The 24,450-nt window shown below is 41.3% G+C and overlaps 2 protein-coding genes across 3 annotated transcripts; one reads left to right on the top strand and one right to left on the bottom strand.

The window, feature by feature from the left end:
* The first annotated feature begins 91 nt into the window (after positions 1-91).
* On the top strand, positions 92-20,422 carry mapk9 (mitogen-activated protein kinase 9). 2 transcript variants are annotated; one of them, XM_085477843.1, is made up of 12 exons: positions 92-295; positions 5,097-5,243; positions 8,339-8,468; positions 8,770-8,828; positions 9,156-9,294; positions 9,671-9,836; positions 12,683-12,754; positions 13,757-13,939; positions 14,213-14,337; positions 14,418-14,481; positions 14,631-14,702; positions 17,791-20,422. In XM_085477843.1, the coding sequence occupies exons 2-12, from the start codon at positions 5,128-5,130 to the stop codon at positions 17,925-17,927; spliced, it is 1,263 nt and encodes a 420-aa protein (XP_085333969.1). In that variant the 5' UTR covers positions 92-295; positions 5,097-5,127; the 3' UTR covers positions 17,928-20,422. The 2 variants fall into 2 exon arrangements, with proteins under 2 accessions (XP_085333969.1, XP_085333978.1); XM_085477852.1 differs by lacking the exon at positions 12,683-12,754 and adding an exon at positions 11,583-11,654.
* On the bottom strand, positions 20,170-24,333 carry LOC146717545 (uncharacterized). Its single transcript, XM_085477866.1, has 2 exons — positions 23,147-24,333; positions 20,170-20,835 (listed from the first exon to the last, which is right to left on the bottom strand). Exons 1-2 carry the CDS (start codon positions 24,103-24,105, stop codon positions 20,598-20,600), a joined length of 1,197 nt encoding a protein of 398 aa, XP_085333992.1. The 5' UTR covers positions 24,106-24,333; the 3' UTR covers positions 20,170-20,597.
* Positions 24,334-24,450: the final 117 nt, after the last annotated feature.

Here is a 24,450-nt window from a genome sequence, read left to right as displayed (position 1 = left end):
AAAGTTTTCCAAGTTTTGCGAAGAAAAAAAAACTTTGCGCCCACGTAAACTCTGCGTGATGACGTCATGCTTGTGCTGGGTCTCTGCTTGTTGTGGCGTTCCCTTCCTCCGCACCCGTCCGTCCGTGCTGCCGCTGGAGTTAGCTAGGAACTAAAGGAAGGTCTGTCAGTCGTGACAGCCGGACCGACCGTCCTTTTCAACTTTTCCAAGCCCAGGTTGTGCCTGAGGAGCTCGGGGAGTGTTTTATCTATATTTTCGATGCATGGGAGTGCCCTGGGAGAGGCGAAGGGAGAAGGTAGGTCTCGCCGCAGCAGCTGCATCCTGCTGCCCGTTCTCTAGTCCGCCGGAGCTTACAGTTCAGCCTGACTACCGCATTGCTGCCCACAGAATTGAAAAACAATGGTAGTGTAGGCCCTGCTAACTTCGTACCTTTACTGAGGTTTTGGAAAGTCAGATGTCGTTAATGCTGGTGTAACTTTAGCTGTGTAAACCGATGGTTTCTGACTGTGTTAAAGCACCGAGTGCCAACAGTGCTGCGGCCACGGTGTGTCATACCCGGGTGACTTCATACCTCACTGTGTGTGTGTGTGTGTGTGTCTGTTGTAGAGCAGGCGTGTGGCGCTATGAAATGCTAAAAATTCACGTCGTCTAGCTGTCAGTGCGCATACCTTACCCACAGAGCCTCGAAAACACACATGTAGTCCAAATTAATGACATTTGTGTAGGCCTGCTCACAAACCTTAACCACAGTCACCACAAGCGCAGGTGCAGATGCAATGAAAACTAGGGGGATTTTTTTTTTTCACAGCCCAAGCTAGGTTTTTCTGGCATGTCATTGGCAAGGCGAGCCCGTCAGTGATTCAGCCACTTTGTGCGCACTGAACTTTTTAGTGGGATCACATGGATGTTCAGAGTGTGTCCAAGTTTGCTGTGTTTTAATTTGCATCCTTCTTCTTCCCCGGGAGACTGCTCTCAAAGACTAATTTGGTGTGTCTAGTTCAGCAGCAGTAGACTCCCGTGTAGTTTTACCCATCCCTGCTGTGTTTTGTAACTCTGCTACATCGAGATGAGATGCTGAGGCTTCAGGCCATGCTAATATGATCTCATAGCCAGCTCACTGACTCCCCATCTTAACTCCCAAGTCTAGGCCACGTCAGACCCCCAAGCCTGGACTAGACTGAACTGAACAGTCACTGCCACGAGCTTTGGTTGAGGTCCATGATGCTTGTGTGAAGGTCACTTCTCTCATCAACTCTTTGATCATCATACCATTGCATAAATATGGATTAGTGTAATAAGTATCATCAGGTAAGCGAAAGAGTACATAACCCCCATCTTTTCATTCATATTCCAGATAACTGTATTCTTTACAGTTTATTTGAGTACATTTTCTCAGGCATAAAACTGTAACACTGTTTGCACTAAGAAAACATCCAGCTAAGCTGGATATTCTATACTATTCTGATTCTGATAAACTATTGCTGCATAGAAAACAGTTAAAAAAATTAAATTAATAAGGCTTCCAGGCCTGAAAAGTGAAACCAACTGAGAAGTATCTTAAGCCTTTTCTTTTTTTTTTTTCTCAAATGGCTACGTGGGCTGGTGTTTTCCGCTGTTGACGTCACATTTTCAATCTCTATAGTACACAGGAGGGTTTGTATAATAGGTAATATTCCCCAACTGGTTGATTATATTCTGCCTTGATTTATGGGAGTAAATATATATAACTGTGTAAGTGAGAATGTGTGAACAATGGCCACAAGGGCCCCGATACCAGTGTTTTCCGGTTCTGCAGAAGTTTACGGGAAAACAGACCTCAGGCTTGACCTCTGTAAACACTTTCCTGATGACATAATGAGCTCAGTCGCTCATATCTTCGATACAACATAAACTCCATTTAGTAAATTTTGGGTATTCTAATTTTCAGAAAGGAGGATCACACACGGTGTGCTTATTGAGCCTGCGGTGTCACTGTCAGACTCACCCCTCGCTTGTCACATCGCTTTTCAAAACACCAACCAGATATGACACGGCGAAAACACTCGGCTCGAGGCTTTTACTCTTACTACGAGTAACCCTTGAAGCTCTTTTCTGAACTGAGCGGATTCTGTCATATTTCAGGCCTGCTTATAGAACAAAATGACTGGGTTTGCATCATTAGTGAGGTCATCAGGGTTATTGATATATACTGAGGTATCGAAACTCACCATTAAGGGTACGGGTGAGGTCATTAAATCTCGTCTTTATGTGGAAAAGAGTTAAAACAGGACTTCACAAACCAGTGGATGATGTCATAGTAGCTACGTCTACCTTTAATTCAGTCTGAGGGGAAAAAATGGGGACACTGTTGATGACAGTGTTCCCTGTAAGCTTTGAGATTAATAGGCAGTTTTGTGGTTAACATGGTTTAATCATCCTTTTTAAAATAATCATCAACCTAAAGCAGTGTTTTGTTTGTTTTCTCTGTAGCGATTGATAAAGTGTTTTAGCAGTTTATCTGCATTCACAGGATCAGCTGCATCAGTGTCGCCCTTAACCTTGGCTAGTAATGATTAATGGTATCATTCATAAGCAGTTTGTTCTGGGATGTCTCTTCCTTTTAGTGTACCCACAGTTGCTGAGGAATCTCTGGGGAACTTTTTTCCACACGATCGATTTCCCTTTTGATTTTAAATAAATTCCTCAGAGCCTGCTGCCCAGAACTGTGGCAGGTGTCTGCCTATGTTTCTGTTTGGCTTTCTGAGCGGTATGTAGCTTTAATCAAACAGTTGTTCCCTGTCAGTGTTTGTGCTGAATCGACTTTAGAATGACCCAGTAGTTGTGACTAACCTGGCACCAGGTGACTGATGAAGCTACAGTGGTTTTGGTTATGAGTAATGGTCTCCTCAGAGCATGCTTTAACTTGATGTGTGTGTTGCAAAAGCTGCACACCAGCTCTTATATGAAAAAATATAAATATCTCAAAATGCTGTTGTCAGTGAGGCTAAAATAGTCTTTTCTGTATTTTTTAGCAGAAGGTGTTTGTGTCCTGTGGCCTAAGATCTGTGCTGTTGAGACGTGCAGTACAGCTTTGGTATTAGCATGCTGTTTTGCCTGTACCTACGTTTTACATGTATGTAAACAGAAAAGCTCAGCTTGCGTGTCAGTCACAGCAGTCATGAAAATATATATCTGTCAGGACCATCATTGGAGATATCTGTGAGGAGGCCGTAGGAACGAGGCAATTGAGGGGGATGTTAGTAGCACAATAGGAAAAGGACAAAGCCAAAGAAGTTGTGAAAAACAAAAAGAATGAAGGAAGTAAAGGTCTTTGGAGTTTTTCCTTTGGGTGTAGTCAGAGAGCCAGCTGGATTTATGTTTGAAAGAGAGGAGACAGGCAGAGGAAGAAAGTAACTGAGAAGGATTCATTTTTCATCTGACTAATGGCAAGGTTGCAGATCGGTACCTCCTACACGTGAAGGCTTTTTCCCAGTGTTTGTTCATGGGCAAAAACCCCGGCCTACAAGCAGGCAAATAAGTCATAACAAACCACAGTAGGAAATAAACAATCATATACAATGGCAAGCAGAGACGTGGACCAGTGCCATCAGTAAATGTCGCCTTATTTGTCGATAACAATGTTTGGCTGATATAGCTCTATACCAGTGCATATCAACCAGTAATATTATTTACACATAACTTTCTTTCTTCATCTCAAAATGGAAGTTAAAACTGCGAAGCGAACAATGAAAATCCACACACACACATGCACTGGAGATTATTTAGGACATGTTTGAAAACAATTACCAGTGGCTGTTATGCTTTACATGGCATGGAAAAGGCCCAGCTGAGGCATGTATAGGTTTTGAAGGAACTTAGTTTGATCTCCAGGCAGTGATCTTTTACTGATGGCCTAGCTTAATTCAACAATGTGGCACTTACTGAGTGTGATGCAGCACAGTGGTATGTGACCCCTTCTTCCAGCTAATTTTGAAATGTATTCCTTGTATAAAACTCAGAATACGCATCACCTTCAGGTAAATGTATAATTGAAATAATTTGCACGCTAATTCTTGATTATTGGAGAATGAACTACAATTATTAGATTTTCTTTTGATTAATTTTTAAATAAATGTTTCCGTCTCCAGTTGAACATTTAAACTAAAGACACACACTTTGATATCTGACAGCAGTTCTCTTTCTAATTCCTTATGTAGCTCTTTGCTTATTGCAGTGACTTTAGCTTTACAGGTTTTTTTTTTCTGGTCCATTTGATCATAAACATCCTTTATTTTTCTCGTCAGTACTTTGTGTCTGTGACCACGAAATCCAGTGAGTGCTTGTCTCGCTGTTCCCCGCTAAAGGCGGAAAAAAATTGGTCTGCTTTAAACTGATGACTGTCTTCTGAAGGAATGACAAACAGCCGTGACTGCTTGGTGTTGCGTAGCTACACGATTATGTGTTCTCGCCCACAGATGTATGCACATGCGCACATAAACTATTGCCAAGAAACACTTTCATATTTTGTTATAAACACTCAAACACATCGTGTAATTTATTAACATGTATGTGCTCATCCAGTGCTGATAGCTGAACGCACACTTGTAGTGAAGCTGGATGCAGTTCAAGAAATAATGAAGAGACTCAAGCTAAATGCTGCCTGTGTGAGTGTGCGTGGTATGTTCGTGTTTACTGAGGGAACTGTAAGCTGTTAGCTTTCTCTCTCCTCTGTTTTAACAAGCACACCAAACATTAAAGGCTCAGCCTTTAGCTCCAGCCTTATGCTTCTGTTATCATAAAAAATATTGGAGAAACGTAAGGTTATCAATTAATCAATGAAAGCATTTAAAGTTCCATGCAAATCAAGTCAAAGTTAATCTTGGATTAGATATTTTTTGGGCCCTAACACACAAGTTCATCTTTAGTTTTAGAAGGTTTTCAAAGTTTTTACCTCAATAAAATGCTACATTCAACTGAGCCTGTCTCTCATGTGTTAAGCTGTGCTGTGTGCTCCTCTCCAGCCCTTTTCACACACTTTGAAACGGAGAGCAGAGGAGAGCGTACATGAGATTAGAACGTGGTGATATTCATCTGTTTTGTTTTCCTTTGTCCTGCAGACAGCGCTGGTGGTCCTGACTGTTCAGCAGGATGAGTGAGGCGGAGGGGCAGTTCTACAGTGTTCAGGTGGTGGACTCCACCTTCACTGTACTCAGACGCTACCAGCAGCTGCGGCCCATTGGCTCTGGCGCCCAAGGCATTGTTTGGTAAGACAAAGAAGTTTTTTTCAGTCTTTGATTGATTAAATGGGCACAGGTTAAAACTTTAGACTGCTTTGGGAAATCTGCATTCTAACTTGCATAGTAAACAAAAACTCCTTTTTTCCCTACACCATAAACTTCCATACCATTCAAGTTAACACATAGTTACATTTCTCAGGAGGTGTAGGTTACTTAGAATATTGTGGCGTAGGATTAAAATGGGGTTACGGTGTAGATCTGACGCTGTATAATTCACATGTTAGTGATTGTTGCTGAATCGGTTGAGCCCCTTTGGGGTCAGGTGTTAGATAAGCTGGCTCATTATCAAGTGTCACAGCTTGCAGCGACTCTTAAATAGAGACACAGTTAATGTGATCAGTAGTGTCAGCTGTGTTTTTGCTTCCATCATGAGTGTAAATGTTGCTGGAAAAAGTACTGTTATGTCAATATCATTGTTCCAAGCTGAAAATCTCACATTTGTTGAAGCTATTGATTAGAAATATTGGCACCCTTGACTTAATTCATTATTGGCTACATGATTATATCAAACGGAGCTTGAATTTAATTTTAGATACATTTCCCTGAATGTCAGACTTGCAGAGTACTGTGCAAAAGTCCTGAGCCATTATTTCTTTGTTTTGTTTCCAAGGAGCCAGATTTTCTGGCTCTGTTCTTGAGCAATCTTTCTCCAGGCTTTCTGATGGTCTTCAAAGGTTTTCTTTGGAGATTGGCTGCTTTTTGAGGCCAGTCCATGTACCTGACCATTTTCAGAAGATTTGTATTTTTGTTTTGTGTTTTTGTTTGTTAAACCACTTACACCAGGGGTCGGCAACCTGCGGTTCCGCGTGGTTTGGGAAAATAAACTGGAAGTATTTAGCTGAAGTGTATTTTATTTATGTTAGTTCTTTTTTAACTTGTAGTTCTAGATTGGAAGATTATTGTGATATTGAAATATAAAAATAAAATTATATTCTATTATTTTTTCATTGCTCAAAATAAGCGTCACACTCGCGGAAGCCGGTGTACCCGCCAAAACGCCGTGCATTTATCGAGACTTTCAACCCCAGGTAGGCCAATTATGGATCTTCAGATCCACATTATGTCAGCAGCTGTTCTCTATTGTGAACTACGGCTGCTTGATTATGGCAAAAATGATAATCACGATTATTTTCACTGAAATTGAGATCTCGATTATTTGATAATATTTATTTAACAATAACAATGTGTTGAATAATGGCTTTAAAGATTGTCAAAAAATAATATAAAATAGTGTGCAAATACTGATAACAGTGCAAATGTTTGCAATATAAAAACTAAATGAAAAATGTAAACATTAATTTTTAGTGAACTTAAAAATACTGCATAATATTTATGCATACAAATAACCAAACATCAAGGCAAGCTGTGCAGCCACACAATGCACAATTGCATCAAACTGACATTGAGGTATGTCAACTAAAGTTGCTGCTCCTTCATTGTTTGATCGTATGTCACTTTGTGAGCGGTCTTCAAATGATTGAATACATTTGTAGTGTTGCTCTGTGGTGCAGCTACGACACCGTAGCAAAGTTTACACACTATGTCTACTTGATCCACGTCTGACTCCACGAGCCCATAATGTTTCCACACCACTGAAATCGTTTTACCTCTCTTTTCGACCAATGGCATTCTTTCTTCAGCAGCCATTATCCTTTCCTCTCCAAATAACTTCTGCAGAAGTTATTTGGAGGTTAGCAGAGGTTCAGGAGCAGAAGTCCCATTGTAAACATACCACGGCAGAACCGACGATGTTTGCATGAACATGCTTTTCAGCACCTCTTTATAGGCCACTTTTCACACACGGTTGCTGTACACATACAGCCAGTTGTAGCTTTTCAGCTCACAGCCCGACACATACCAACACAACAGCACAGATAGTGCAGATGTCAAGGCGGCGAGGCGTGATTGCGGGTGGCGCTCAGGTGCGTCCGCCTCCCCTGCAGCGGCGCTGCAGAGCATGCCCTGCCACACACATTAACCAGGTAAAATACATATTTTACATATACATATCTTATGGGATGATTCAGTGTTGATCCCTTAAGTTAGGTGTACAAAACAGACATATTAGCAAAGAACCAATGTAATATAATGTGTGTCTTTAGGCACTTTGTTAGACAGAAACACAATTTATTCAGATTTCCTTAGTTGAGTCAATGGAAAATGACATCCAAAGAACAGCTTTGAATCTACTTAAAGAAGCCTGGAGAACTATTCCTGAAGACTACGTGACTCAGGCTCAGGCTGTGTAGACGTTTAAAGATGTTCATCTCAATTTTTAACTTTCAAACTTGTTGGAATTCTATATAGTCTCCCTTTCACTCATATACTGTATTTAAATGTGTTTTTGTACATGTTTCAGTAAATCACTGCCCCCATTCAGTTCGGGTTCAGGTTGCTTTATGGGTACAAACCCATGGGTAGATTTGGTCTGCAGTCGTGAGTCATCTATCCTCACACGCACCCCACACCTGTTTTATGTTGTATTCTATTAATTTGCATTGTTGTGTTATACTTTTATTTTCGTAGGTTTTATTATGAAGCACTTTGTGATTTCTGTCTGTGAAAAGTGCTATATAAATACATTTTACTGAGAGTTAAACTGCTGTGGTTTAGGTCGGCGGTCCCCAACCTTTTTTGCGCCACGGACCGGTTTATGCCCGACAATATTTTCATGGACCAGCCTTTAAGGTGTCGCGGATAAATATAACAAAATAAAACTAGTACCGGTACCGGAAAAAAGAAAATTTATTCATAACACACGTAAAAAGACCCAGGAAAACAGAGTAAACGATAAAAACGATAACAAAATAACGCTGAAAACCGATAAAAACCCTGAAAACTATACATTTCACACCTGATTATTTTCCTCTGTGCAGCCCCGATCATGTTTAAAGTAGGGTCGTAAAAAATTATATTTTTATTTTTACTATTTTTAAAATGTGAAAGAAACTGAATGTGTAACTAGGAATTTTTGAATAAGCTGTTTTCTCTGGGATGCACTTAGTTTCTTCTTTGCTAACATTTGTCTCTGTCTTTTTTTTCTTTAATGAAATCTGTTGCAGCTCTGCTCTAGATACGGTCCTCAGTATACCAGTGGCAGTGAAAAAGCTGTGTCGGCCCTTTCAGAACCAGACCCACGCTAAGCGCGCCTACAGGGAGCTGGTGCTGCTCAAATGTGTCAACCACAAAAATGTAAATCTTCTTTTTCGACCTGCAATAAAATGTGTTGAACATTTGATGAAGGTTAAACCGAGGTGTGGCAGAAAAATGTTAAAGTTGATAATTTCCATCTTCTCATGTGTTGGACAATATTTCTAATATTAAGAGGTAGCCAGAACATATGTAATATAAATTTAAGTTCAAGTCATCTCCTTGGACTAAATATAACATTTCTGGTTTGGGGTAACAGAAGCCCTGCTGTGCCTTTAGTTGGGCCTCACCAGTAGGTAGGAGAGCGACAGAGTAGAGTAACGGCTTGTCTCTCTGCTTGCAGATCATCCGTCTGATCAATGTATTCACGCCTCAGAAGTCCCTGGAGGAATTTCAGGATCTGTGAGTGGCACTCAAGTGTTTTTTGGCTGCTTTGGTTTTCTCTCACATGCAAAGATTTAAGCTGAAGTATTTTGCGTCTTTTTTTCATTTAACAAACATCCTCTTATTTACTTTCCAACGTTCTCTAATCCTCTGCGTTGCTTTCATTCGCTCTCTGGTTTCTATTTTTCACGCTTTGCTTTTGTCACATTTCCTTTATCTGCTTTCTTATTTTGTCTTCTTTCTGATTGTTTTTTAAATTCCTGTTATTTTGTTTCTTTTCTTTGCACTTGTAGCTCTCGCACAGTAGCACACAAACACAGTTTGCACTTGTTCCCCTCCTCTCAGGTATCTGGTGATGGAGCTAATGGATGCCAGCCTATGCCAGGTGATCCATATGGACCTAGACCACGAGAGGATGTCCTACCTGCTATACCAGATCCTTTGTGGAATCAGGCACCTGCACTCTGCTGGCATAATCCACAGGGTAAGTGCAAGCAGTAAATGTGTTGCTGGCTAAAAGAGTCACTCTGAAAACACAGTAACTTAATACTTAAATAGCGCTTAAAAGTGTAACGTTTCCCATGTTGTGTCTGTAACCTGACAGCTCTTTAATATTTATTAATACATGAAAAAATTTGCATTTATTTAAACTTTTGCTTGTTTTGTGTATTTTAGCATTAGCCAATGAGTATATCTTTGATTCTGAAATAACATTATTCATTTTGTATTTAGATAATTCTTCCAAAGTTTACTTTATAAAGTGGTTAAAATGGTTGTATTACGTTTCCATCTGCTTGTCAACTTTAAGATTATTGTGCCTGTTTTCCTAAAGATTTATCGAATTTTTTTTCCCCCTTCAGGATCTGAAGCCCAGTAACATTGTGGTTAAGTCAGATTGCACACTAAAGATCTTGGACTTTGGCTTAGCTAGGACAGCCTGCACTAATTTCATGATGACCCCGTACGTGGTGACCAGATATTACCGTGCCCCGGAGGTCATTCTCGGTATGAAGTACAAGGAAAATGGTGAGTACAAACCAGCCTTAAAAAAATCTTTTAAACACTACTTGGTCAACATGTAACACTGCTCTCTTTCAGAATAATTATTTTCTAATAATCTGTTTAACATGACTTTATGTAGCGTGTCCGAAAATCATTTAACCCATCAGGACTATCAATACAAGCTGCTCCCTGGAGGAGTTCATGTTCTCGAAAAGCCAGGTTTTTTAAACTTTATGATTAATTTAATGCTCCCAAAAAAAAACCCAAACAACAACACTCACTGAACACTTTATTAGATGCACCCTGCTGGTACTTGGTTGGTCTCCCTTCTACCTTCAGAACTGGGAAATTCCCAGCAGATCAGCAGCCCCAAAACCACGCCACCTTCAGAGTCGCTTAAATTGCATTTCTTCTAGGGCTGGTTATCGTCACTGATTTCTAGGATCGATTCGAATCCGATTCACAAGGTCCCGAATCGATTCGATCCACAATCCGATTCGATTCATTTGATTTGAATTGGGGAAATTTTGCCTCAGACAGTCAGAAATATTATAATTCTGATCACTTATCAGTACATATCTATATTTTTATATCTATAAAAAGAAAGCTGACACTTGTGAGACTTTATCAAAGGTGTGAGCATCACAGCAGATTCCTTTGTGTCAAAGTAACTGAGGATAAAACACAGAAAAACATGAAGGCTGTTTTCCTGGTCTGGGTTTTTGTAGCAGATGACCTTAAAAATATTGTGCAGTAGATCAAAAACGAAGCAGAGCAAAGTTACTGAGGTTTGATTAGAGACACAGCTAAGCATTTTGCAATTTTGCATAATTTTAAAAAGTTTAAATTTGTTCAGTATTGAACAGCAGAAATGAGGCTTTCTTGTCGTAAGTAAAAAAACAAAAAACAAACAGCGACTGACACTGTAGACTGGTGGGTAATAACTAGGGGTGGGTTTTGATTATCGATTTAGAGAGGGAGAGAGAGAGCTCTACATGAAGTGTGATTTTTATCGTGGTGGAAGCAAAACAGCAAAAGTAAGAGGAAATTTGTGACGATGTTTATGTGAAGCGTAGTTTGGATCATCTTTAGTGGCTGGTTCAGTCAATATTGTTTGGAGAGAGATAAAAGATGCAGCTTCAGAATCGAGCGCAAAAAGGACGTAAACCTAAAGTGCCCGCCGACGCTTCAAAATCAGTCTGCTTTCAGCCCCGACGGCGTGAGAAAGGCAACATCTCACTGATTCGGATGCGCCGGGTCTGCGTTTTGTTTTTACATCTTTGTGCAGAATCCGTGTACCTGCTCTCATTTACTGTTTTAGCTGTTTGGTGGTTGTAGAAATTTTGTGAGGTTTAACCTGAGATTCTGGCGTTTCAGGCAAAATAAATTTATATTTAAAAATCGATTCAGGATTTTAATGAATCAATATCACGTTATCCAAGCCAGAATCGATTTTAATCGATAATCAAAACCCAGCCCTACTTTCTTCCCTATTCTGAATCTCACTATGATCTACAGCAGGTCATCTTGAGGCATGTCTGCATGACTAAATTGAGTTTCTGTCATGTGACTGGCTGATTGGGTATCTGCATTAGTGAGCAGTGAACAGGTGTGCCTAATAAAGTGAAAGGTGAGTGTATATTAGCAATGGTTCTCATGTACAAAGTGGAAACATTTAATGGTGATTTTGACTCGTCATAGTAAGTTTGACTCTTGATATATTAACATGATGTTAACAAATATGTTTACTATACCACCACTCTGCTGCAGTGGACCTGTGGTCAGTTGGCTGCATAATGGCTGAAATGATTTCTCACAAAGTCCTCTTTCCTGGAAAGGACTGTATCCTTTCTTGTTCATCTCACACAACAGTTGGTTGCTCTGTCTGGAGCCAGGAGACACTGAGATATTTTTGTTTATTAAAGGCAAGAATTGTTTATTTAGTTGTATAAAACACATCTGGAGGGGGGAATCAAAGCAATAGTTAAGTTAATATTCTGAGAAATGTATACTCTGTGTAGAGCCGTGTAGTTGTCAGTATAGCCATTGCAGTCAGAGATAGAAACCTGACCCATGATATTATTTATCTGCTAAACAGACAGGTTATCTCAATCTTTTCTGACCTGGGTTAATTACAGGGTGGAGCATGAAATATGACTCATCATATTGGGGTAGGTTTGCAAAATGGAAGTAGTCCTTGAACTGCTCTTCAAAGAATGTAGCTAAGCTGTGAGACCAATCATTTATAGGAGTGAAACCTGCCAAGTGTTTACATTTATGTAATGGCTGAGTGGACTTGGAGTAGATTCTCTGGAGATATTTTCAGAGAGAGAACTTTTAATTTTTAGTGAAGCTGAATTTCAGGGAAAAAGAGGAGCTGATGGGTATTTGCCCCTGACGACCACTGACAAGCAAGCAGTCGACTTGGAGAGTGAGAGAGAGAAACGAAATACAGCCTGTCCTGCTAAGTGCGTGCAATTACACACATGAAAAATGAGGGAGAGAGCAACAGCTGTGCAAACTGATAAGCCAGGCTGTGGAGAAAGGCGTGGAAAGCTGAGACTGACTCCGAGAGAAAGAAAAGCCTGAAGATGGCTATGATGAAAGCCTCAGGCCGCGACTCTGCTGGCAGATGCACCAAAACCGATGAGAGCTCGTGTTTCGCATTTTAAATGTTTCTCATTCAAATTTGAATCCATAGAGCATGATTTCCATCATTCTGTGTGTCACTTTATGTTACTATACATTCAGTGTGGATTGTATTATCTAGTTGATGTTATCTGGTCACTTTTAAGTTAATATCTCTTCTGTGTGGTTATGTGTGTGTGTTTGTGTGCATCTGTGCGTGCTTGTGCGTTTTCTGTTCCCAGTGGACATCTGGTCAGTGGGGTGTATCATGGGAGAGATGGTAAAGGGCAGCGTCATCTTCCAGGGCACTGATCGTATCCTTCGCAGCTCTCATCGTCTCTGTGCCAGTTGTTGTCCCTCCTCCTCCATCGTCATTCACACTCTATCAAATATTTCTAGTCTTGTGGGTCTCCCGGCACACTCGCATCTTCTCAGCTGCTGAATTTACGATTTACAAAACACTCGGGCTGAGTTTAAACTTAAAGTTTTGTGTTTTCTCTGCAGAGTCTAACTCATTATACACTGATAGGAAATATTTATTTTACAGATCATAACCCACTGATAATTTAGAGAAGTTTTTACTCCTAATACATCCATTATAGGTCAGGCTCTAATTCCCGTTTCTCTTCAATAAATATTAATCTCTCTTGTTACATATGTAAGCTGCCTCTTAGCTCCCAGCTTCCCCTTTGCATTCACACCCGAGTAGCTGAGAATGGATGCTGGGCACAAGTGTGAGTCGATGATAGATTGCTTCCCATCCTTTGAAGTAATTGCCTTGCGCAGAAGTAAGTCAACAGACCGTGCACATCTGTATTTTTAGCCATGCTAAAATGGTTTTTCAGGTTGTAATACTGCTCTGTTCACTTAACAGAGTGGCTAAATTAACCTAAACTGAAATTGGCCAATATCCACCTGATGGATTGGGACAGATACCCATTGTTCCCAGATTAGGGACTTTTTATATGTTGCCATGATGTGGTTACATCTGTAGCTTCTCAATATAAATCATTGCTTTTGTAGTTATTTGACAGTAAAATGACTCAGCATCTATTTGATGCATTTACATTTCTTTAGAGCACAAATTCTTGTTAATCTGAGTGTGAATGGTAATAATTGGTAATCCTGTAAGGTCAAAATTTTCATCTCTCCTATGCTTTGGTGAATTAAGGCTTACCTTTGCTAGCTTTCATACAAAATTATTTAGTGTACATGTCGGATCTATTCTGTACCTTTTCATCTGTTCTTTTCACTTGCTTACATGTGCACAGGCCCATCAATTTACTGGAGATTTCCATAACAAGTGTGTTTTCTAGACATCGACCAGTGGAATAAGGTGATTGAGATTCTGGGCACACCCAGTCTAGAGTTTATGAACCGACTGATGGAGACTGTGAGGAACTATGTGATGAACAAGCCACAGTATCCTGGTGTCAGCTTTGCCGAGCTTTTCCCAGACTGGGCCTTCCCTTCTGAGTCAGAACATGACAAATTGAAGAGTAAGAATTTTTGATACTCTCTTTATGTAGAGTGTTATTTTTAGTATCCAATGATACTCCTGTACTGCATAGATTTAGTAAAACTCTGCGGTGTAATGTTGTCGTTTAAGAGGTCACATCATTAAATAAAACGGAACAAATCTTGACATTGACAGACATGTTGGCCAAACACCATCAGGGACAATATTCAATTGTCAAACAGAATACTTAAATTTAATGATGTCGTAAGCCTGTTTCCATAGTAATCCTGCCCTTCCTGTGTTGTCATAACAGCAAGTCAAGCACGGGACTTGCTTTCCAAAATGCTAGTCATTGATCCCGAGTGCCGCATATCTGTAGAAGAAGCTCTTAATCACCCCTACATTCACGTGTGGTACGACCCGGCAGAGGCCGACGCGGTGAGCAAGCAGTTCCCCTCAATTTGTGGTAAACTTCATCAGTGCTGCGGCTGTGTGTGACATTTCCTTTTGTTTCACAGCCTCCTCCACAGATTTCTGACAAGCAGTTGGAAGAGAGAGAGCACACTATTGAGCAGTGGAAAGGTGGGATACACTGACCTCTAGAGAAGCAAACCAGCAGCGCACCATACCGGGCAACTGCTGTTCTACTGTTGCTGTTGCTTTTGTGTTGAACGTGCAGGCATGAGTGTGGTCACCACTGAAAGCCATTAACCTGTTCTGTTTCTCCACAGAACTTATTTATGAAGAGGTGATTGACTGGGAGGAGAGGAACAAGAATGGTCTAATGAAAGAAGATTGCTCAGGTACAAAGTTTTCCTCTATCAGCCCAAAATTGTTAGCATAAGCCCAAAGCTGCAGCCTCACTGGACGTGTCACTGTTTGAAAAACGCTTCACACTGACAGCTTCACCAAAACAAACACTCACTTTGATGTTCACAAGGCGCAAAAGGGTCCTAGAACAGTGTGTACATGTATGTGGAGATATATATATATATATATATATATATATATATATATATATATATATATATATATATATATATATATATATATATATATATATATATATATATATATATATATATATATATATATATATATATATCATATATAATTTTTTTTTTTTTTTTTTTCGTTCACACACACATATCTCAGTATGCAGCAGTGGAAACAGTAGTTGTCCCTAAATATTGTCTTTCAGTACAATACTCTTAAAACAACTACAGTATCTTAATGCCCTACTGTAGCTAAGGAGTCTGCTGGCATTCTCATGGGCCATAAGACGGGTATCCTTAAATGTGCCATTGTGGACACATGCACTCTGTTAGGTATACCTTGGTGGTACGTTGCCGGACTGCCTTTTTGTCTTCAGAACTGTCCTTAATTGTTCGTTGCATAAATTCAACAAGATGCTGGAAACATTTCTCAGGAATTGTGGTCCATATTGCTTTGATAGCCTCACACGGTTCCTGCAGATTTGTCGGCTGCATGTCCATGATGTGAGTCTCCCATTCCATCACATCTCGAAGAAGCTCTCCTGGATTGCGATCTGGCCCATTTGTGTAGACAGTTTGAATGCAGTGAACTTGCTGTCATGTTCAAGAAAGCAGCTCGAGATTGTTAGCAGAAGAAGCTAGTATAAGAGGGATACACTGGACATGGTCAGCAAGAGTCCTCAGGTAGCCTGTGATGTTTAAATAATGCTTAATTGGTACTAAGGTGCTCGACATGTGCCAAGAATATATGCTCCAGACTATTACATCACCAGTAGTAGCCTGACCTGTTGATGCAAGGCAGGATGCTTTCATGTTGTCGACGACAAATTCTGACTCTACCATCTAAATGTCACATTTTTCAAACCTGTGGTAAGCCCATGTTAATTGTAGCCTCAGTTGCTGCTTGCTGGATATTTCCTATTTTTCAAACCATTCTCTGTAAACCTTGGAGATGGTTGTGTAGGTCAGTAGTTTCTGAAACACTCAGACTACTCTGGCACCAATGACAATGCCACATTCAAAGTTACTTACATCATTTTTCTTTCCCATTCTGATTCTCCGTTTGAACTTCAGCAGGTTGTCTTGAGCATGTCTGCATGCCTAAATGCACTGAGTTGCTGTCATGCGATTGGCTGATTAGGTATTTGCATTATCAGTTTAACAGGTACAGTGGGGCAAAAAAGTATTTAGTCAGCCACCGATTGTGCAAGTTCCCCCACTTAAAATGATGACAGAGGTCAGTAATTTTCACCAGAGGTACACTTCAACTGTGAGAGACAGAATGTGAAAAAAAAAATCCATGAATCCACATGGTAGGATTTGTAAAGAATTTATTCGTAAATCAGGGTGGAAAATAAGTATTTGGTTACCTCAAACAAGGAAAATCTCTGGCTCTCACAGACCTGTAACGTCTTCTGTAAGAAGCTTTTCTGTCCCCCACTCGTTACCTGTATGAATGGCACCTGTTTGAACTCATCATCTGTATAAAAGACACCTGTCCACAGCCTCAAACAGTCAGACTCCAAACTCCGCCATGGCCAAGACCAAAGAGCTTTCGAAGGACACCAGGAAAAGTATTGTAGACCTGCACCAGACTGGGAAGAGTGAATCTACAATAGGCAAGCAGCTTGGTGTGAAAAAATCAACTGTGGGAGCAATCATCAGAAAATGGAAGACATACAAGACCACTGATAATCTCCCTCGATCTGGGGCTCCACGCAAGATCTCATCCCGTGGGGTCAAAATGATCATGAGAACGGTGAGCAAAGATCCCAGAACCACACGGGGGGACCTGGTGAATGACCTGCAGAGAGCTGGGACCAAAGTAACAAAGGTCACCATCAGTAACACACTACAACGGCAGGGAATCAAATCCCGCAGTGCCAGACGTGTTCCGCTGCTGAAGCCAGTGCATGTCCAGGCCCGTCTGAAGTTTGCCAGAGAGCACATGGATGATACAGCAGAGGATTGGGAGAATGTCATGTGGTCAGATGAAACCAAAGTAGAACTTTTTGGTATAAACTCAACTCGTCGTGTTTGGAGGACGAAGAATACTGAGTTGCATCCCAAGAACACCATACCTACTGTGAAGCATGGGGGTGGAAACATCATGCTATGGGGCTGTTTTTCTGCCAAGGGGACAGAACGACTGATCCGTGTTAAGGACTGAATGAATGGGGCCATGTATCGTGAGATTTTGAGCCAAAACCTCCTTCCATCAGTGAGAACTTTGAAGATGAAACGAGGCTGGGTCTTCCAACATGACAATGATCCAAAACACACCGCCCGGGCAACAAAGGAGTGGCTCCGTAAGAAGCATTTGAAAGTCCTGGAGTGGCCTAGCCAGTCTCCAGACCTCAACCCCATAGAAAATCTGTGGCGGGAGTTGAAAGTCCGTGTTGCTCGGCGACAGCCCCAAAACATCACTGCTCTCGAGAAGATCTGCATGGAGGAATGGGCCAAAATACCAGCTACTGTGTGTGCAAACCTGGTAAAGACCTATAGTAAACGTTTGACCTCTGTTATTGCCAACAAAGGTTATGTTACAAAGTATTGAGTTTTATTTTTGTTATTGACCAAATACTTATTTTCCACCCTGATTTACGAATAAATTCTTTACAAATCCTACCATGTGGATTCATGGATTTTTTTTTCACATTCTGTCTCTCACAGTTGAAGTGTACCTCTGGTGCAAATTACTGACCTCTGTCATCATTTTAGGTGGGGGAACTTACACAATCGGTGGCTGACTAAATACTTTTTTGCCCCACTGTATACCTAATAGAGCGGCTGTGAGTGGATGTTCCAGTAACAATGTACTAGGAAGTGTAAATGTTGTTGCCATATGCAGCTAAATTTCCTGTTCTGTCTGTTGTTTTTGTGTTTAATGTGTCAGATGTGGTGTCAGGTTCGGCCTCCCAGTCCTCTTCAGCCAACGATATCTCGTCCATGTCCACAGAGCAAACCCTGGCCTCAGACACAGACAGCAGCAGCATCGACACACTGACAGGACCTCTGGACGAGAATCACTGAACACAGACATTTTCCACACATCTCTCTCTGTCTGCCCGCCTGCCATCTCCAGTTTTCGCTCTCCAAACATCAGTAGCCCTTTTCAGACATGGAATATGTAACATTGGTGAAGTCAGCAATCTGTTAAAGTGACAGCACAATCTTTCAGACATCGGTCAGTTTTACATCGGTGTTTTCATGGATTCAAACCAACAAACATGACATGCCTGAATACTGTCAGCATTGCCTTTAGTTAAGCGGAAACACATTCTTGAGCGAGTTGTTCTCAAACAGGGGTACTCTGTGCGTGCGTGCGCTGCTGAGAAAAACCTTCCCACACAGGCCCCAAAACAAATCTCTTTCTTCATGAGTGGGAATAATGAAAATGAGGAATGTTTTAATCTTATTGCAAACCAAGTTTATGAGCTAAAATGTTAATATGCACATATTTTATTGTTTAGGGTGTTCTCTTGTGAGCTGAGCAACTCACAAAGACGCGTTCGCGGCACACCTTTTGGTGTTCGTTACCGTTAATGTCCTGCATGCTCTTAGTCTTGTGCCGTGCTGGAAGTGTTACGTAACTGTTACGAGGTCTGACCCAGGAGATTTGCCATCACAGGTTTGAATACATGAAGCAAACATGTTCAGACACCGTCAGGAGAGGGTACATGTCTGAAAGGGGCTTAACAGCCATCATCATCCTTTCTTTTCTTTGTTTTTTAACTCCACATACACTTGTTCTGTCCCTTTATGTCTTTAGTTTTTCTCTTTAGTCTCAATGGACAGGTTTATTTTTCTAATTTGTTACCCGCTCTGTCGTTGGAACTGCTGCCTGCAGGTAAAAGATACCTGTGCTCTCTGTTTTCTCCATTGTTTTACTTGATCACCTGCCTATATGCGGTGTATGCATCCATATTGATTTGCCAGGGAGTCGTTTGTTTTTGTACGCCTGTATTTTAAAAGTTTTATTTTTTTAGCAATTCGAGACCAGAGGTCATCGTCATGAAATCGGGGCAGGCAAGCATCACACTGCGACCTGCTCTAGTGCATGTTACGCCACAAAGAACAAAAGCTTACCATAAACTGATGGCATCAATCATGATCAAACACTGATCAAAAGTTTCATCAAAAGTATTGCAGATCTCTACAGCGGTGCGTTCTGCACAGTGTTTTTGTTTTTAATTGAATAATTAATTGGCTTGAGTGATGTTGGTTTTAAGCTTTTCCCCATGACAGCGAGGGGAAGCTGTGATTGCAGTGTTACTGTTTATTTCCCGATACAATGTACTGTATGTAAAGATGTCACTCATAGTGGCTGTAGACCCTTTCATTACAAATAGATAGGATGTGCTTGTTTGGTTAAGAAATTCAACATGTCTGTGGAGCTACATATATCTATATCTATATATAATATTGCAATCACCCTTATTTGACTTACGGTACTGACTATAAGTGTGTACATCAAAAAAAAAAAAATCGTAATCCTGTACATCCGGAAGAGGCAAAACAAGATACTTGTATTTATTTTTGTGTGTTCTTGCAGAGTGTTGCACACAACCACAGTGACGCCCGTGGGAATTAAGCCTCTTGTCAAAACGTTTCATTGACAAACGTGTGGACTGCTCCCTTTTGTCTTTTTTTTTCTGTCTCTCTCTCTTTTTTTTTTTTTTTTTTTTTTTAAACCATTCCATTAGTGCTGGAAAAGTTACACAATGAATCATGAAATCAGACGACACGTTTTAACCTGCATGAAGGCTTCACACCTGTAAGAAATTGTAGTTCTTGCTATACAAAGAAATGCATTCAAGAGCATTCTTTCACTCACAGTACGTTTCCGTTCTTAGTTCAGAAAGCTTTTAGAGTTAGGGAGCTGTTGTAGTTTTACGAGGGTTTGTTTTTTGTTGTTGTTGTTTTGGTTTTTTTGGCCTTAAATGTGTGTTGTATGTTTTACAAGAACATGCTGTGCAGCACTCGTCCTTTGAATAATCTGACCCAGCTGTTCCCAGAGAGAAAGCAGACATGCTGTGGTTTAAGCGTGGGTGAGACTGTGGAGTCCTGAGTTCAACTGAAGATTGAAAGTCAAAGATAAATGGACTGTGCAGATACTGCGCCCCCCCCCCCCCCTTTGTTCTTCTTTTTTTAAACGTTTTTTTCATAACTGATTGCACATGTGATGGACATGCAGAAAGAAGACACTATGGAGTCACCGAGAACTTATGCACTATGTTGTACACAACCATGACCTTATTCTTTCAGTCATGCCTTAAATGACCTGAGGAGTGGCCATCCAACTCTCCAAATCTTAGCAGATAAGGACTGAGCATCACGTTGCTCAGGTTATCTCATGTGTTTACTATGTTTTTAAAAGAAAAGATTCCATTGTATACACTGTACATCTCGGTTTGTTCCTCCTTTTATTTCCAGAGATGTCCTCTGTGATTGCAATGACCACAATATGACCTTTTGGCCAACATCTTTTGCCCATACTCAGCTAATAAAGTGGACATCAGTGATTATTTTTCTTTCTTTGATGCTGTTTTGTGCAATTCTCAGATTCTTCATGAGGAAATGACTGTACATTGCTTTATTAGTGACATAGTGATAAAAGACCCTCGTTAGAGTGTAATGACCAGCTCATCTTGTGCATTTATTTCCTACTCTTTGCACTCACTGCTCGTATCATAAGCTTTCTCAAAAGCTCTGCACAATGTGTTCTGTTTTCTTTTCCTCGTTGTTGAGCTCTCCAAAGATGTCGAAAAACTGCTCCATCTCCCTCTGCATCGTGGTGTTGTGTGCTTCCGCGGCAGCCCGTGCCCGTTCAGATTCCACGATCTTCGCCTGCACAACCTGGTACCAGTGCCGCTGCTGTGCGAGGTTTGTTTTCAGACGAACTACCTCCATCTGTAGCTCTTCATTTCTCTGCTCCAGACTGATGACGTGAGGAGGAAAAGAGAAGCAATATTAAAGTTAAAAAGGATAAAAATAGGGTGAAGGATACAAATTTATTTTTAATTTATTTAAAAATGACAGGATGGATTACTGGATCGTTCCTTATATCAACAGCATCATTGCAGTCCTGTGTAAAAGTACACACATTTTAATATCCAAGGTAACCTGAGTGAAAATAAAGTTTTTAAATGATTTCCTTTAAGGGGAAAAACACTATCCAAACCTACTTGACCTTGTATGAAAAAGTAACACTGCCAGCTTATTAAATCATGACTTAACTATGATTAACCACACTTTCTGGGAAGCCCAATTCAGTTTCACAGGGCACCTCCAGGCCTCATTGTTACCATATGTGTTAAACTAAGCAGTCACTTAAATAGAATCTGACAAACTGAAGTAGGCTAACTTGTTTCAAACAGTAACACATTTATTTAAAAAAAAAAAAAAAAAAAAAAAGCCCAGCAAGAAAGAATTACAAAGCTGTTTTTGTGGCTTTGGGACTAGTGAACAACAGAGAGAGCCTTTATCCACAAATGGAGAAAACATGGAACAGTGATGGCTGACCTACCAAAGTTACTCCAAGAGTACCTCGGCGACATCTAAAGAACGGCAGGCATCACCTGCCTCCGTTAAAGTCAGAGTTCATGATTCAGCAATAAGAAAGAAACTGGGTAAAAATGGCCTCCATTGTAGAGTTCCAAGGAGAAACCCACTGCTGATCAGAAAGAAAAAGGCTTGTTTCACATTTGAAAAAACAGAACAAAAAACTTCTTGATGATTTGTGAAAATATTCTGTGGACTGATGAGGCAAAGTTAAACTTTCTGCAAGGTTTGCATCCTGTTACATCTGGCAAAAAAAACGACAGCATTTCATAAAAGGAACGTCATATCGACAGTCATACACGGTGGTGGTAGTGTCATGGTGTGGGGCTGTTTTGCTGCTTCAGCATCTGGATGACTTGCTGTAACTATTGAAAATCCGGAAGGAGAATGTCCGGCCATCCGTTCACACTTGGGTTATGCAGCATGATGATGAGCCAAAATGAATGAAGGTAGTGAAGTGGCCTAGTCAAAGTCCAGTTCTAAATCCAACTCGGATGCTTTGGCATGGCTTCAAACAGGCTGTCCATGCCTGAAAACCCTCCAGTGTGGCTGAATTAAAACAACTCTACAAAGAGGTGTGGATCAGAGTCCTCCACAGTGAAAGGCTCACAATTATTCCAAATGCTTAATTACAGTTCTTGCTCCAAAGGGTGGCACAACCAGTTATTAGGTTTAGGGAACAATTGATCTTTCTTTTTTCTTTTTACACAATTTTGGATAGCTTTTCCCCCCTTAATTAATAAAATGGTTATTTTAAAACTGCATTTTGTGTTTACCCTGGTTATTTTCATCTAATGTTAAAATTTGTATTGCGCTCTGAAACATGCAACTGTGACTAATATGTAAAAAACTAAGAAATCAAGAAGGGGGTAAATCACAGCACTGTCTCGTTGGAAAGTCTGAACGGATAGTTCAAAAGCTTCGTGTGCAGAGTTAAAGCTGTCTTTTGTGACTTTTCATACCATCCTTATTGAGCTAAAAGGATTGTCATCTCCACTACTACCAATGCATTACCTTACTCTGAGTGTTGGTCTATCTATATCAGTAATAAATGAGGTATGTGTTGTGTCTAGGTCAGCAGCATGGCCCCTTAAATTAGCTCTCTTTCCACTGTCATGAGCTGGTCTATATGTCATGCACACGGGCTGTGCTTCTTTTTTTTGCTGGCTAACTAGATGGCAACAAAAAAGCAGGTTTCTTCTTAATTTGCCAGTATTTTGCCACAAACATAGATGCACATCCATTTCCAGACTAAAAAACCCAAATCCCAACTTTGGTTATCCAAAATGCAGTTTCGTGTGTATACAAGCAGCATTTCCATCATAGCACATCATGAGGAGATCTGTGGGAAACTATGACAAAACTGAATCGGCTCTCGCTGATCTGTGAACCAAACAGGATGTAGGGTGAAGCTTGGAGTCAACTGAGGGACCACACCAGCACAGCTGAGTGGACACATGTACACACTTTCTTTGCCTGGGAACAGTGTGTTACCCTTCATTGAAAATACACCACAGGCTGGAAAATTCTTAAAGTCATTGAGCTGTAAGTGTATGCTAATATTAAAGCCAAAAGCATCACCACGTTACATTTTAAGATACTTCATATTGTTTCACATGGCATAATTAATCTTTGTTGGGGATTTATAAATAGAAAATGTAGGACAAAGAAAAACAAGCTGACGTTACCTGATTATCCGTGCTTCATATTCCTCTCTCTGCTTCATTATCTGGTGCTGCAGGCTGGTGAGGAGGCTGCGTAAAGCACTGGCAGAGGGGTCTGCCAGGGGTAATGGAGGGGGCACTCTGGGAGACGATGTCTGTTTTGGCTGTTTGACATCAGCCGGAGGCCACAGCGGTGGGTCGTGAGACTTGGTTTGACGCATCTGAGCGGAATTTTGTGTAAGATGTTGAGGAAGCGACGTAGGGAGGTGGTGATGCTGCATCAGGTCCCCTTCTGTTAATCTACAGGATCCTGAGTCCAGCTGTAGCTCCGGTTCATGCTCCTCATCTTGGTCTAGTTTCTGGTCCTGGTTGCTAGAACATCTTTTACTGAGCATCTTTTCAGTCGCACAGTCATCCTCCATCGATCCCTGGATTTGTTTGGATGCTACAGCTTTGTGCATCTGCTCCTGCAAGTGTTCCTGGAGGCTTGTTTCTGTGTCAAAGTCCTGGAGGCTGTTTGATGTTTCAGCATCAGGGAGATTATCATACAGAGACAGAGCGCTCCGGTGCTCCTCACTCGGTGATGGGCTTGGGCTTTGGTTCACATGAACTCCCCAGCTACACCCCTGTTCTCCTCCTCTGTCTCCTCCTCTTGCTGTGTTTATGCCTCTGCTTAGCTCTGCTTCCCAGGCCTGTCTTCCCAGGCCTTCTTTACAGTTGCAGTAGCTGTGAGCTGGCCAAATGCCAAGCCCTCTTCCCCCACCGACCACTGTCTGAACCTCAGCCACAGCTGGGGCCAGACCAGGCAGTGGGCTCTGGGGGCCTGGGAGTCTGGTTACAGCAGGGCACACAACTCCACTCTCCATTTCCTTCTCCCTGGCTCTCTCTCGCTGGCCAAAAGGTGGGCAGTTGTCGTACGGGGGATCCGTGGAGCAGGAGCTGGCTGTGGTGGGGGTATCAGTAGGAAGGCAGTGCAGCTCCATGATCCAAGCAGGCACATGGGGGTGCTGAGAGAGTTAGATAACTGCCCTCCCCTTTTAAGTCTGCTGTAACTTGGGATTAAAGGCTTGGATTGTGGATTTGTGAAGCGCGGTATGGCGCCTCCTCTGTGCCAAGTGCTGATGTGTCGCAGGGAGAGGAAGGTGCAGGAGCCCTACTCCCCTTTGGCTGGCTCTCTTTGACCGAGTAGCCAGTGTGGTCTGTGTGCATGTGTGTTCATATGTGTGTGTGTCTTTAAGCAGGACTGACATCAGCTGTTACTTTAGCACAGCTTCTGGGGGAGGGAAGAGGGTGTAATATAGTCCGGACCATTCCTGAAGACTGTCACA

Source organism: Copadichromis virginalis, linkage group LG2 (assembly GCF_057382275.1).
Source record: "Copadichromis virginalis isolate Kocher_CV1m ecotype Utaka linkage group LG2, C_Virginalis_male_GT1.1, whole genome shotgun sequence".
Lineage (NCBI taxonomy): Eukaryota > Metazoa > Chordata > Actinopteri > Cichliformes > Cichlidae > Copadichromis > Copadichromis virginalis.
Note: the sequence above shows the minus strand (reverse complement) of the source record. Positions and strands in the feature narration are given on the sequence as shown.

Excerpts from the sequence above, each read along its gene's own strand:
- LOC146717545 (XM_085477866.1), bottom strand. The coding sequence starts at position 24,105 with ATGGAGCTGCACTGCCTTCCTACTGATACCCCCACCACAGCCAGCTCC. Across the intron at positions 20,836-23,146 it reads TATGAAGCACGGATAATCAG|TCTGGAGCAGAGAAATGAAG; the intron begins GTAACGTCAGCT and ends TCACGTCATCAG.
- mapk9 (XM_085477843.1), top strand. The coding sequence starts at position 5,128 with ATGAGTGAGGCGGAGGGGCAGTTCTACAGTGTTCAGGTGGTGGACTCC. Across the intron at positions 12,755-13,756 it reads CATCTTCCAGGGCACTGATC|ACATCGACCAGTGGAATAAG; the intron begins GTATCCTTCGCA and ends TGTGTTTTCTAG. Across the intron at positions 13,940-14,212 it reads AGAACATGACAAATTGAAGA|CAAGTCAAGCACGGGACTTG; the intron begins GTAAGAATTTTT and ends TTGTCATAACAG.